Genomic DNA, 14,685 nt, shown 5'->3' with positions numbered 1-14,685 from the left:
GAGTCATAAGCATGCACCACGCACTAGCTGTAGAATCACCTGGAGAAAGGAGTTGAAGACAAGTACGTAAAACCAAACCCTGCTTAGAATAACTGGTATGCTCCTTTAACCATGAGCTATATTCCTTATAAAATACTCAACATTAAAACAGCCATATAGGGTTTAAAATCTAGAAATCTGTTATCTCACTCCGACACTTACTCGTTATGTAATATACTGTGGGAACATCCCTTAACCGCCCTGTGCTTTGGTTTCCCCACCTATGGAAGTCAATTAATAAAATAGATCCAGGACAATTTAGGCATCCATTCTAACTCGCAAGTGATCTGTCTAAACTAGAGCAAAGAGGATAGGTGACTTCAGTTTTTACCCAAAGGAAATATATAATTCTGAGGTCCAATTATGTTTTGAAATTGTACGGTGGAGGGAGGATTGATAGTTGTCTTCGACTATTTGGAAGAAAGTTGAGTTTATGTGTCAACCAAATCCAAGACCATTAATTAAAAAGGCTGAAAAACTGACCCTCTGTCTTACCAAAATGCTGCAGCCACCATGCATATGAATAATGCGGCCTTATTCGTTTGTCACTAACAATACATGATAAATTTCTTTCTGTTGCTATATAGCTGTGATCATAGCAAGTGACCTGCATATTTAAGTACAACCCACATATTTAGTCTCATTCTGTTCCTGTGAAATCTACCAACACAGAACAGAGTTTAGTAACTAGAAAGTGCCTAAGTGACAAAATCATCAAGACAGTGGAAGGGAGCCACTGAGTCCCTTGTGTCATTCAAGCAGAAGGAGCCATTCTTCTTTGAAAGAAAACACTGGCACTCTTATCTTCCTAAGGTGGGTCAACTGACAGAAGCAAAAACTAGAACTAATTGGTCTTTTCTTGATCTTAAACAGAGCATCTGTATTCAGTCTGCGACGTTTGCTGCCTGAGTCACATCCTGGCTCCACCGTGCACTAGCCTTGGGACCTCAGACAAGTTATTTAAATTCTCTGTGCCTCAGTTTCCTCCTGTGTAAAGTGAAGAGAGTAATGACACTTCTCACCTAGGGTTGCTGTCAGGAGTAAATCAGTTATCCTATCAAAGAGTTTAGAAGAGCCCCTCCATGAATGTTAGTTTCCATGATGCTGATAACTTTTTGTTGGAAGGAAGAAAATAAACAGAGCTTCTTTTGAACATATTTTCTCTTTTAAAATTTTCATTTGCGAAGAGAAAGGTAATGGAGATGAGACAAAAAGGAAAAGATGTATAGGAAATAGCAACTATTATCTATTTAGTAGCATGTGTGTAAAAGACATTGTAATACATTATCTCATTTGCTTGTTATAATAACTCTTTGAGGTAGGTGTTATTATTAGTCATCTCCAGATGAGGCAGCTCAGCTTAGAGCTTCATGATGTGCCCATGATTACACAAGAGATTTGAGCCCTAGTCTATCTGACTGTAAGCTGCATACTCTGCCCTCCGTACTAAACTACCAGGCTGGGAAAAATAAGGAGAAGGAGGGGGTACGGTGAGAGAAATAAACTAATGGAGAGAAGCAGACCAAAGTACCATATACATTTTCAGCCATGAGCTGAAACTTCTGTCTAGAGGGAAAACATAAACACTTAATGTCAAGATTGTAATGATAAAATGTGACATCATTCTCACCACTGAGGAAAACTAGCATTACTAGTAACTTGGAACATTTTATAAACACACTTATATTGGTGTACCAAGTTAAACATTCACCAAAATGCTACTGGTTGGGCATTAAAATGTAGAGATAAATCCAAGCTAGTTCCCATACACCCCACAAAGTTGTGTGCAAAATGTCAGGGTCAGTACCCCAGAACAAGTAGAAGTTCACCATTGTTAATGTTTATGTCAACAGAAACATCTCTTTATTTAAAAGCCATATGATGGTTTTCAATTTAGCATACATATTACTTTTCAAAACTCTACCAAATGAAATGCCCAAATTGTTCTGTAATTACACGATAGTTACTGCCTTGTGACTGCACAGACTCTCTGAATCGCAACCGTCTTCCCACACAGAATAGCAGGCTCTCCCAAAAGACAAACTTAATGTATCTTTTGGGTCAAATGTTTTTCCTTGTGCCCTGCTCCATTTTCCATCATCATGTTACTTGCCACTGCCCCCCTTAATCATAGGCTTGGGAAGGGGGATGAGGTCAGCCTTCCCTCTACTGCTAAGGCCACTATTCATGGCTCCACGCAATTAAAGAGAACCCACTCAAGCGCACTGCCGCATGTTACAATGCCAACCGTCCCCTTCATCGCAGCACAGCAGTGATCCCCGTTACCCCAGTGCCGGTTTTAATTACAACACAAGGATCATCTCAGTTCCTTATCACAGAACTGTGATATCTGAAGGAAAACAATTAGTTTGGTGGGGTTTTGAGATCAGATAGGTAAATGTGACAAGTTTTCCTTTTTGCCGGTACAAAGTATCTCTAAAATATAAACTTTCCTTAATTCAGCTGAATCCAAATAAACTTGATACCGAGATAACTGCACTCATCCTCTGAAAAAGCTTTCAGGTCAATTTGTTGGTACTCAGTGCAGATCTGGTCCAGAACTTTAGGTGAGGGGAAAAAAAAAAAAATCACACCACTGGGAAATCTGAATGTGATCATTGAACCAGGGTCTCAATTACTCATACAGGAAAGAAGTCTTATCAGATGCTCCTCCAGCCATTGTTAGAAGTAAGCAGATGAATGAGAAGAGAGAGTCTGCACAGAGTTACTAAAATAAGATGAAATGGAAGCTGGCAGCCCAGTCCCTATACTCAACATGGTTCTGTTTTATAAAGTTCTGGCCATTTTTGACACTGACCATTTTTGACCTCAGCATGTGCTGGCCTTGCAGAGTGGAGACTAGCCAGTTTGGCAACTCGGAATGTTGAGGAGAGCTTGGGACTGAGAGACTAGAGTAAGTCATTGGCAGAAGCCCCTCAAAACTGCAGCATCCTAAACTGAGGTACTGCCTCTCCTGGAGGGTTATAAACCCATCACCTTCCCCACAAATACTCCTCTAGCGCTAGTCATGAAGTCAGCAGCTCCAGGGTACAGTGCAATGAATTTGGAGATTTGCAAAACTTAGACCTGCCACTCACTTTATCTTCCCTGATAGGAAGCTCTGGTTAATGTTCCAGTACCTTTTTATTTTCCATGCTTCTCCCTCTTTCTGGAACCCTCTTTCCTTCCCAGATTTTTGTGGATTCCTATTTGTCCTTCAAAACTGAGTTCAAACTAAGTGTCAACTCTCCTCAAAAAAACTTTCATGACCACACAACTGCCCCAATCTGACTTATATAGAAGTCTTTTGTCACTCTCCCAAATGCTATAAATGCCATTCAGATCACCTTACACTGCCTAGTTTAAAAAACAAAAAAAAAAGCCATATTTATCTGTGAGGAGTCACATCTTATTCAATCTTTTCCAGCCTGAACCTGGCATAGTACCTGGTTCTCACAAAAGAAGGTCATTAGGAGCACATGCTTACATGCTTGCACAACCTCTCTGTGCCTCAGTTTTCTCATCTGTAAAAGGGTATAATGATAAGACATAACTGATAGGGTTATTGTGAAGAGGAAACCAGAAAATGAATGTATAGTGCTTAGAAGAACTGTGACCTCTTATTATTAAATATTTGTAAAATTAACAAGTAAATATAATCTTCAGTAAGTTAGTTACTTTAGACACAATATCTTCTATGAAATGGAGATAATCTTGTTTCTTTATAGGATGGTAGTAAAGATCAAATGAGATAACTAGTTGATGGAAGTACTTTGAAAGCTGTAAAGGACTATTTAAAAACCGGCATTTTATTATTATTACCTAATAAATTATATAAGATTTCTAAACCAGAACTCAAAGAAGAGTCTTTAGTGGCTGGTTAATGCAGGGGTTGCCCAAGGCCTTACCCAAGCCTTGGGTTTCTTCCTTTACTTTCCAACACAGACCATAAAGGTACAGTCACATGGACCATGAATAAGGGTAAGGGAAAAGAGATCCCTAAGGTCTAAGCAGAATTGAGAATACTACCCATCTAAAGAGAACACCAACAACCATAGAATCTGGAACATCCAGGGAACTCAGGACGTACAATCATTGCTGAGTGATTCTGATCATATCACAAAACCTATGAAATTCAAGAGTTGGAAAGGATTTTTGAAATCACTTGTTCCTATTCCCTTATTTTACTGATGAGAAAACTGAGGTCTATGGATCCCAAGCAACTGGCCCAAAACTACATGTCAAGCTAGTGACAAAACAACTCAAGTCTCCTTATTTGTGGCTTTATATACATTTTGCTTATACTGTATCATGTTCCCTTTATCCTTTCTGGGGTGGTCTTTAGAAACAAACCTGGGTTCAAATTCCAGTTTAACCATTTATTAATTCTGTGACTGAGTTATTGAACTGATCCAAGCCTCAATTTCTTCGTTTGTAAAATAAGGATGATAGTATCTTTTAAAAGTTTACTATATGATAAAAGGGGTAATGTCTGTACATCAGGTAGCAAAACCTGTGCCTCGTACTCACTTCCCCCCTCACTAATTTCCTATAGCAACTATTGTGATGTTCTTTAAAACTAAACAATGCATAAAGACCAAGACTATATTGTAAAACATCTCTTTTGAAGAAAGCATCTAAGAACTGACATTTGTGAAATTTTCTTTTGGTATTGAAATGGTTAAAAAAAAAAAAAAAAAGTCCTTCTGGTTTAAAACCTGACTGCACCAACGTTCCTACTTTCCACATAACATGCCCTTCTCCGTGGCAGCCGTCACGTATAACAGGGTATATAGTAAAGCAGTGTATAGCACAGTGCTGCACTATATCTCATGTTTGCTTTCTCACCTCTGCACCTTTCCCACCAGGTACCATTAGGCTGCCAGTTCCAGCTACTGCTTTATCCTTCCTTTTCCCTTTGTGCCCAACCGCGGCTTTAAGGATGTCTTGTCTGTGGACAGCTCCCTTTATCAACACAAGACAGAAATTGCTCCAGAGTGACCTGGGCTCTGTCTTCCTCAAGAGACCAGAGGCCTCTTGTCCATGTACCTGGCGGCCTATCTCCCGCGGCCAGTGTCCACCTCCTCCTCCCCAGGCCCCTTAGCGGCTCACCTGGCCACCAACTTCTCACCCTCTGATACCTGCTTTTATAAAAAGATGTGGCGACAGGACCAAGTGGGAAAGTTGAAGTGGGCAGCCACCTCCGCAGCAAGCACAGGGCCTAGGCCCGGGTCTCTATCCTAAGCGCAACAAAACTTAGCTGTTTGCCTTCCCGGGGCGGTCCCCAGGACGCCGGCGCCCCAAGGCACCCCGCGCGGTTTGCATCTGCGGTGGGAATGGGTCCCGGGAGGATGCAGGGACGGGACAGCCTGGAGCGCTCAGAGGAGACAGGACCCGCGGTGGTGACGTAGTTAGGAAGACACAGCTGGCCCCAACTAGCCTCAAACTCTGGGTCCTGATCCCTTCTCCCCTTCCTCCCCACACCCAGGGAGAACCTTGAGCCACTTTTCCAGCCTCTGAGGTGGGAGCAGGAGCCTGGCACCGGGAAGCCAGGGCAGCGCACTCCAGCCACTCGGGAGGGCACCCCCCCCCCGCCCGGTCCCCCAGCCGCAGTTATGGTCCATGTCGCGTCCGGAGGAGCAGGCGGCGACGGGCAACCCTATTCCCTCACTCCGGGGCGAGAGATATGAGGTGGGGAAAAAGGAATCCTCGCGAGTGTTAAGGGGGAGAAGGTAGCTCTCTTGCGGGGTCTCCCCAGTCCTGTCCGGGAGAGGGACGAGGTCACCCCGCTCCACACTGTCCCCACGGGAGCTCGGGGCGGGCTGCTTTTCCTGGTTAGCAACCGGTGCGCACGCGGACGCGCGCGTCCTTCCCCACCCCGACCGCCGATCCGCCCAGGACCCACGCCGGCGGTGAGGGGTGTGCGCACCTCGTCTCCGCGTGCCCCGAGCGGCCCCCTCTCCCCTCAGCTACACTTCGGGCGCCGCCCCCGCCGCCGGCCCGGCGCAGCCAGCTCACCAGATGGCCATCCTGCTCTTGGGGTAGTCCAGCCGCTCCAGGCAGCCGAGGAAGTGAGGCAGCGTGTGCGCAGCGTTACGCGCGAGGACGACCACCATCACCGTGGGTCTCTGCAGGGGCGACTCGGGGAATACTACCGCCTCCCCTTCGTCGTCTTCGGAGTCCGGCTCGGCAGCGAAGCGCGCCCGGCAGCCGCCGCGGAGCAGAGCCCACGAGAGGAGTAGCAGCGCCCAGGCCAGGGGGGCAGCGGGGCTTGCGGCCATGTTCAGGGCCGTGGCGGGCGGCTGGACGACCGGCCGTGGATGCCCGAGGCCGGCAGCGAGGGGCGGAGGGGAGGCGGCTGGCGCGCGCGCACTGGCAAGACCTCGCAGCCCGGGACCCTCCCGCCGCCGCCGCCCCCGCTGCACTGCCCAGGCCCTGCCGCGGGGGTCCGGAGTACCTGCCGCCGCCGGCGCTCGTCTGGGACTCAGGCTCGCAGACAGTCCTGTCGGTGCGGCTGTTTGTCCCGAGTCCCGCGGAAAGTTCCTCTAGGCCAGGCTCAGCTTGTACAGCTGAGGTCTGTGGCTTCCCCCAGAGCCGTGAGGTGTGGCCGTGTCTGCCAATGGGCGTGTGAATGCGTGTGTGTGTTTGTGTGTGTGCGCGCGCGCGCGAGCGTGTGTACATAACGGTACGCCTCCAAGAAAATTTATTCTGCTTTTACAAACCGCAGTCTAAAGTCCTTCACAGTGATGCAATGTATCCAGTTTTTCATAATGCACCTATTGACTAAATGGGTAGAGCTCTAAAATGGAAAGTCACCTAATGAGTCACTACTATGATAAACAGTTTTTTAACTTCCACAAAGGCAGAATGTTTGCATTTCCTCACACTTAAGTGCTCTTTAAATTCATTCTTGACTGAGTAGACCCCCAATAAGATCAAGTTGGAAGACTTGGAGAATTTTAGAGCCAGATCGAACCCTTGAAATTAAAGAAAGCCCCTTGGGGACCAGGTCATCTACCTGCCAACTCAGGGTCCTGAGCTTCCTGACAGGGTGGCATGTTAAGGAGGAGATTCACTTAGATGGTGTTCTTTTTCCTTAATGACCCAAACTGACAAAGAGTCACAAAGAGAGGGAAGATCTGTACATGCTGGAGGAGAAGTATAAGGAAGAAGGAAGGAAGAGGGAAGGTAAATTAGCAGGTAAAGTGAAATTGCTAGGATACACTATTGAAGGATATTTAATCTTGAACATAATGGAGGAAAGCTAGTAAAGAAATCTGGAGTTCTTTCTCTGTGGAATTGCGTAGTCTTTAATTTATCTGTGTGCAGGATGGATTGATGACCTCCAATCCCAGCTTGCCCTACACGGTCTTCTTACTAGTTGTATCCAAACTTCTCCGCAACTATTAGACACTTTCTTCACTCTCCTTCCACCCCCTCCCTTCCTCAGAAGAATATCACCTCCTTTACTGAACTCCCTAAACGCCCCTGTCTCTGATTAATATCCCTACCAATGCACTGCTTACTTGCAGGTGCCTATTCATGACAGAGCTTCTGATCCCATCCTCTCCCTTCTAGTACAGGACTTTTCTCCATTTATCTCCACTCTACTGAACCTTCAACTTGTCCCTTTCCATCAGCTCCTTTCCCTCAAGCTAAAAACTCAACCAGGGGACTGCCCTGGTGGCACAGTGGTTAAGAATCTGCCTGCCAATGCAGGGGACACGGGTTCGAGCCCTGGTCCAGGAAGATCCCACATGCTGCGGAGCAACTAAGCCCATGTGCCACAACTACTGAAGCCCGTGTGCCTAGAGCCTGTGCTCCGCAACAAAAGAAGCCACTGCAGTGAGAAGCCTGCGCACGGCAACGAAGAGTAGCCCCTGCTTGCCGCAACTAGAAAAAGCCTGCATGCAGCAATGAGGACCCAATGCAGCAATCAATCAATCAATAAAAAGAAAAGAAATAAAAAGAAAAAAAGAAATTAAAAAACAACTCAGTCATCTTCTATCCTTAAAGAATTAAAAAACAAAAAATCTGGCTCTCTTTCTAGCAATCCCCTCTCTTGGCCAAGCCCCTTTGAAAGAGAGCTCTACACTTGCTTTCTCCACTTCTTCATTTTCCATCTCTCCTATCACAGTGCATGTGGTTTCCCACTTTTTTACTGAGGTTGTTCTGGCAAAGCCATAGATGACCTCAGTATTGGAAGATTCAGTGAACTGTCTTCAGTTCTCACCTTCCTGGATTTGTTGTGTCATCTCTCCTCCTTGGTCTCCTCTGAGTCTACTTGGGTGCAAGCCCCTTCACCGTGTACTACTCTTCTAGCCCTACATGTTCTCCCAGGGTGATTGCAGCCTCCAAATCTCCGTCTCCTGCTCTAACCTCTTTGCTAACATTCATACTTTTATGTTTAATGGCCTGCAGACATTTCCTTCTGCTCCATCCTCCTTCAGGAATTGCCCGCACTCTCAGTTTTGTAGGGCAAGCTGAGAGTTAAACACCTGTCAGAGGTGTCATGACAGGCATGTACGCCAGCCACGTTGGAGGCACAGATGAAGGCACAGCCACTTATGCAGGGGATAAGTTGCTGGAGGGACTATTCGAAAAGTTCCATGGAGACCATCTCCATGTTGTTCTGTCTTCCTTCTTTCCCTTTCTTGGCCTGTTTGCCTCATCTTTCAAGACTAAGATCCCCACTCCTCAGCAAAACTTGGTTTAATGCCCTGCATTTGTAAATGCAGGGCATTAAAGCTAGGGAACCATGTTTCTGTCTTATTTTACTTCTGTTACCAAAGCTTATCCAAATCCATGTTTTTTCGAAAAATGAAATGAGGCACCAAAACTACACTGGTGCTGCGCCCTGTATGACCTCTAATGACATTTTAATGACATCAGCTGCTCAGAGTTCTAAAATAATTATGGCCTGGTCTATAGATAAAATCAAGTTTCACAGCCATGCACCTTGAAAAACACCTAGTTAAAACTTTTAGTCAATTTAGAGTGTTCATTAGTCACTGAGGATATTGAGGGCATGATAGGGTAGGTAACAGTGGATCATTTTAAAGATGGGGGTTGAGGGGTGGGGAGCGAGGAGGGGAAGCTCCAGGAAAGTTGAGTCCTCATTAACAGATTTATGCCACAAGTTCTTTAGAAATCAGTGATGCAAGTCTTGGATGATTTTCTTTCCTCATAGAATCAATGTTATAAAACAGTTAATTTGTAAAAACTAATTTAAAAATAAAAGCTAACTATGCTTCAAAATATTCATCACTTATAATGCTCTTTCCATGGAAAACTTGTTGAATTGAAAGCCACACGCATCTCCTTGTCTCTGCTGCTAACAGACTGTCCCCCATAGTTCTTGCATGCATGTTAGAAGTAAGCACTTTTGCTCACCTCCCCTCTCCACACTGTGCCAGCCCAGGGAACTTCCCTCTTTGTTTTTCCCCAGGGACAACAAAACCGCTTTGACTCTCATTCTCAGCACAGCTGTGGCAGGGGCAGGGCCTCTGAGGTGGACAGAGGGCTTCTTGCAGGAAAGAGTCTTGAGGTGTCTGTGGCTCCAGCAGCCAAGAAGAGGAGGAAATAAATGACTTTGGGGCAGAAGTAACACACTAGAAAGAGCAATGGATGCTTAGAGTTGGAGCTAAATTTTTGTCTCACATGTGTCACTTATTATATGTGTGACCTTGGAGACTTGACCTCTCTGGACATCAGTTTCTTCCTATGTAAAAACATTTTTAAATGCTTGCCTTATTTGTTCATTCCACAAACATTTATGAAATTACTAAGTGTCTATCATTTGGGTGTTGAGTGTTTGAATCCTCCTTCTCTAGAGAAAGGGGCAGAAGGTGTCCTGCCCTGGTGTCCTGCTGGGCCAGAGTTGGAGAAGGGAGTCTCTTGGATGAATCAACAGGGATAGTTTTTCCTGCACTGAAATACCTTTTTTTTTTTTACTACTTGGATCTTTTATTCCCTTTTCTTAACCAGCCTAAAATCCTACCATGTAAACATTCATCTGAATTGACAATGATGCCAATTTCAACACAAAAACACTTGAGAGAAGAATCTTAGGCAATAGTTTCTGTCATTCCTACATTTGTGTGAATTAAATCAGAGTTCGTAATCTCAGTACCTAAACTGAGGTGCACTATAAGAAGCTTTGATGAAGGGAACAGAACGGGCTCCTCATTTGGAGCACGGAACCCTTTGATGACAAAGCAAATCCTGTGGATTTCTGATATGTGGGCTTGAGGCCTCCAAGTCCAAGAGGGGGAAAGGATATGGGAGGGTAGAGGGAGAAAAAAGAGCCGTGACCGAGGTGGAAAGGGCTAAAATTAAACTGTTCCACTTTCAAAGATTTGTCTAAGCTCTGGCCTGCATCCAAGAATGATATAATAGTCACCATAGGAAAATGTTTTTCAATTCCAAACACATTTACACAAACTTAAAATACATGCCTTTATCTCATTTGAAAAGACTAGATATGTTTCTTAAATTGTATTCACTTATTTGTTTCAGGGTTTCCTCACTGCCTGCTGTGTCAAGGCACAGGTGCTGGAAATGCATGGGTAATTAAGATGCATCCAATGACCAAATAAATGTAATAAAGTGGTATACATCTTATGGTGGAAAAGGAAGGGAGTGAAGGTGGTTAGGAAATGCCTCATTGAAGAAATGCCTTTGAACTAAGTATTGAAAAATGAGGAGCATATTTTAGGAAAATGACAGTGGGCAGAGGGTAGGGAGAGGTTGGAATTTCAGGCAGATGGAACTATAAAAGCAAAAGAATGAGAGAACACAGCACATTAGAAATCACAATGAGTACAGCATGACTGGAGGGTAGGATAGGAAGTGGGAAGAGAGAAATCTGGAATATTACATGATTTTTATATAATTATCATATATAGAAAATCGTTTCTAGAAAAGCCAAAAATTCAGTTAAAAATGGAAAAAAATGAGCTAAATAGCTGATGTATATTTAGCCTACATAGTGCTTTCAAATGTTCATCTGTTTTTAAAGATATTGAATGGTCACAATCATATGGCAGTTGCAGGTTTCAGGTGATTAAAGTCTCAAAACCAAAATTTTAGTTTAAATATACCAATTTTCAAACTCAGTAATTTTGAATTTACATGGTTAAATAACTTATTTTAAACAGATAAAAACCATTCTATTTTCAACATATAAAAACATCTTACGAACATATAAAGGCATTTAGTTCTTCATTTTATTATCTAAAACAATAGTTCCTAATACTTTGTAGAATGAAGACCCTTTTTTGAATATAAAGAAAAAAGAAGATAAGACCTTGCACATGACAGTAGTTGTATTTTTGGTAACCACCAAAAGTACCTAATGGCACGATCTGCTCTGGCTTCAGCCACTGTGTGCAAGGAGTCTCTTGGACTATCCTGCATAGGCCATAGGGACTTTTTGACATTGCCCTTTCTCTGGAATGAGATGGGATTGATGGACAGTTGCTGGTGTTCTTGGGTGTATTTTAGTTTTCTGAATGTTCTCCTTACTGATGTACGAAAAGAGCCTGTTAATTAATTATGGCCTGGCAAAGAGAATGGAATTTCCCCTGATCTTGGCATGTTCTAAAACATATTAACTGAATTAACACAACATTTTAAATCAACTATACTTCAATAAAAGAATACTAACAGAATGTATATTTTATTAATCATAACTGCATGTATAAAATATGAAAACAGTAATTCATATGTATGAGATGTAGTGCAGATTTAATTAGTCTGTAGATAAAGCTTGGTGCAGAAGTAGATTCCACAGTGGAGTAGATCACACAGTCTTTGCAAAACTCTATTATCCGCTGGGGTAACTAATAAATGAATTCAGTAAAGCTGCAGGATACAAAATCAATATGCAAAAATCAGTTCCCATTTTATACACTAACCACAAACTATCTGAAAAAGAAATTAAGAAAATAATCTAATTTACAGCAGCATCCAAAACAATAAAAAATTTAGAAATAAATTTAACCAAGAAAGTAAAAGATCTGTAAACTATAAGACATTAATGAAACTGAAGAAGACACAAATAAATGGAACTATAAATCTTTATGGATTAAAAGACTTACTATTGTTAAAATGTCCATACTACTCAAAGCCATCTATAGATTCCATGCAATCCCTACCAAGATTCCAATGGCATTTTTTATAGAAATAGAAAAAACAATCATAAAATTCATATGAACCATAAAAGACCTTGAATAACCAAAGCAATCTTGAGAAAGAACAAAGCTGGAGGCATCATACGTCCTGATTTCAAACTATATTACAAAGCTATAGTAGTCAAAACAGTAAGGTACTGGCATAAAAACAGACACATAGACCAATAGAGCAGAATTTAGAGCCCAGAAATATGCCAATTAACATTTGACAAGGGAGCCACAAATACTCAATGGGGAAAAGGATATTCTCTTCAATAAATGGTGTTGGGAAAACTAAATAGTATTCACATGCAAAAGAATGAACTTGGATCCTTATCTTAGACCACTTGAAAAATTAACTCAAAATGGACTTAAGTGTAAGACCCCAAAATGTAAAACTTCTACAAGAGAACATAGGGGAAAAGCTCCTTGACATTTATCTTGGCAATGATGTTTTTGGATATGACACCAAAAGCACAGGCAACAAAAGGAAAAATAAACAAGTGAGACTACATCAAACTAAAAAGCCTCTACACAGCAAAAGAAATGATCAACAAGATGGAAAGGCAACCTACAGAATGGAGAAAATATTTGCAAACCATGTATCTGATAAGGAGTTAATACCCAAAATAAATAAGGAATTCATGCAATGCAATAGCAAAAAAACACAGACAACAAACAAAAGACCCAACCACCAACACCAACAATAAAACCAAATAACCCTATTAAAAATGGGCAAAAAACCTGAATAGATATTTTCCCAAAGAAGATATACAATGGCCAATGGGTACGTGAAAAGGTGCTCAACATCACTAATCATCAGCGAAATGCAAATCAAAACCACACTGACATATCACCTCACATCTATTAGAATGACTTTTATCAAAGAGACAAGAGATAAGTGCTGGCAAGGATGTGGAGAAAAGGGAACACTTGTACACTGTTGGTGGGAATAAAAATTGGTACAGTCACTACAGAAAACAGCATGGACGTTTCTCAAACAATTTAAAATAGAACTACCATATGATCCAGCAATTTCTATATGTGTGTGTGTGTGTGTGTGTGTGTGTGTGTGTGTGTGTGTATGATGTTATATATATCAGTCATAAAAAAGAAGGAAATCCTTCCATTTGTGACAACATGGATGAAACTTGAGGGCATTATGCTAAGTGAAATAAATCAGATAGAAGAAAGGTTAGTACTGTATGATCTCTTCTATGTGGAATCTGAAAAGCCAAACTCATAGAAACAAAGAGTAGATTGGTGGCTGCTGGGGCAGGGGATGGGGGAAATGGGTGAAGGTGGTCAAAAGGTACAATCATCCAAAGAAAGAAAAAAAGGTACAATCTTCCAAATCTTCCAAAGGCAATCTATAGATTCAATGCAATCCTTATTAAAATACCAATGGCATTTTTCACAGAACTAGAACACACAATTTTAGAATTTGTATGGAAACACAAAAGGCCCTAAATAGCCAAAACAATCTTGAGAAAGAAAACCAGAGCTGGAGGTATCACACTCCCTGACTTCAGGCTATACTACAAAGCTACAGTAATCAAAACAGTATGGTACTGGCACAAAAAAAGACACATAGAGAGCCCAGAAATAAACCCACGCACCTATGGTCAATTTAACCTATAACAAAGGAGGCAAGAATACACAATGGAGAAAAGACAGTCTCTTCAATAAGTGGTGCTGGGAAAACTGGACAGCTACATGTAAAAGAATGAAATTAGAACATTTTCCAATTCCCCATTGGATATTCTTGCCTCCTTTGTTGTAGATTAAATTGACCATAGGTGTGTGGGTTTATTTCTTTTTTGTTGTTGTTTATTTATTTCTGGATATGTTGCCTAAGGCAAAGGAAACAAAAGCAAAAATAAACAAATGGACCTGATTAAACTTAAAAGCTTTTGCATAGCAAAGGAAACCACTGACAAAGTGAAAAGACAACCTGCTGAATGGGAGAAAATATTTGCAAATGATATGACCAATAAGGGGTTAAAATCCAAAATATATAAACAGCTCATACAGCTTAATATAAAAGAAAAAACCGACCTGATTAAAAAATGGGCAGAAGACCTGAATAGACATCTTTCCAAAAAAGACATACAAATGGCCAATAGGCACACGAAAAGATGCTCAACATCGCTAATTACCAGAGAAGTGTAAATCAAAACCACAATGAGATATCACCTTACACCTGTCAGTATGGCTATCAAAAAGTCTACAAATTACAAATATTGGCGAGGATGTGGAGAAAAGGGAACCCTAGCACACTGTTGGTGGGAATGTAAATTGGTGCAGCCACTGTGGAAAACAGTATGGAGGTTTCTCAAAAAACTAAAAATAGAACTACCATATAATGGGACAATCTCACTCCTGGATATATATCTGAAGAAAACAAAAACACTAATTCAAAAAGGTACATTCGCCCCAATGTTCATAGCAACATAATTTACAATAGCCAAGA

General features: G+C 42.1%; 1 protein-coding gene across 3 annotated transcripts in view; it reads right to left on the bottom strand.

The window, feature by feature from the left end:
* The window catches only part of COLGALT2 (collagen beta(1-O)galactosyltransferase 2), a 137,260-nt gene extending 130,636 nt beyond the window's left edge, over positions 1-6,624 (bottom strand). For 2 of the 3 annotated variants that reach the window (XM_061185634.1, XM_061185633.1), the window contains exon 1: positions 6,058-6,624. In XM_061185634.1, coding sequence (XP_061041617.1) covers positions 6,058-6,320 — 263 coding nt within the window. In that variant the 5' untranslated portion in view covers positions 6,321-6,624. The remainder of the gene's footprint in view (positions 1-6,057) is intronic. The other variant, XM_061185635.1, reaches the window with a different exon arrangement.
* Positions 6,625-14,685: the final 8,061 nt, after the last annotated feature.

Source organism: Eubalaena glacialis, chromosome 3 (genome assembly GCF_028564815.1).
Source record: "Eubalaena glacialis isolate mEubGla1 chromosome 3, mEubGla1.1.hap2.+ XY, whole genome shotgun sequence".
NCBI lineage: Eukaryota > Metazoa > Chordata > Mammalia > Artiodactyla > Balaenidae > Eubalaena > Eubalaena glacialis.
The sequence above is the reverse complement of the archived record's forward strand: the minus strand, read 5'-3'. Positions and strand labels throughout refer to the sequence as shown.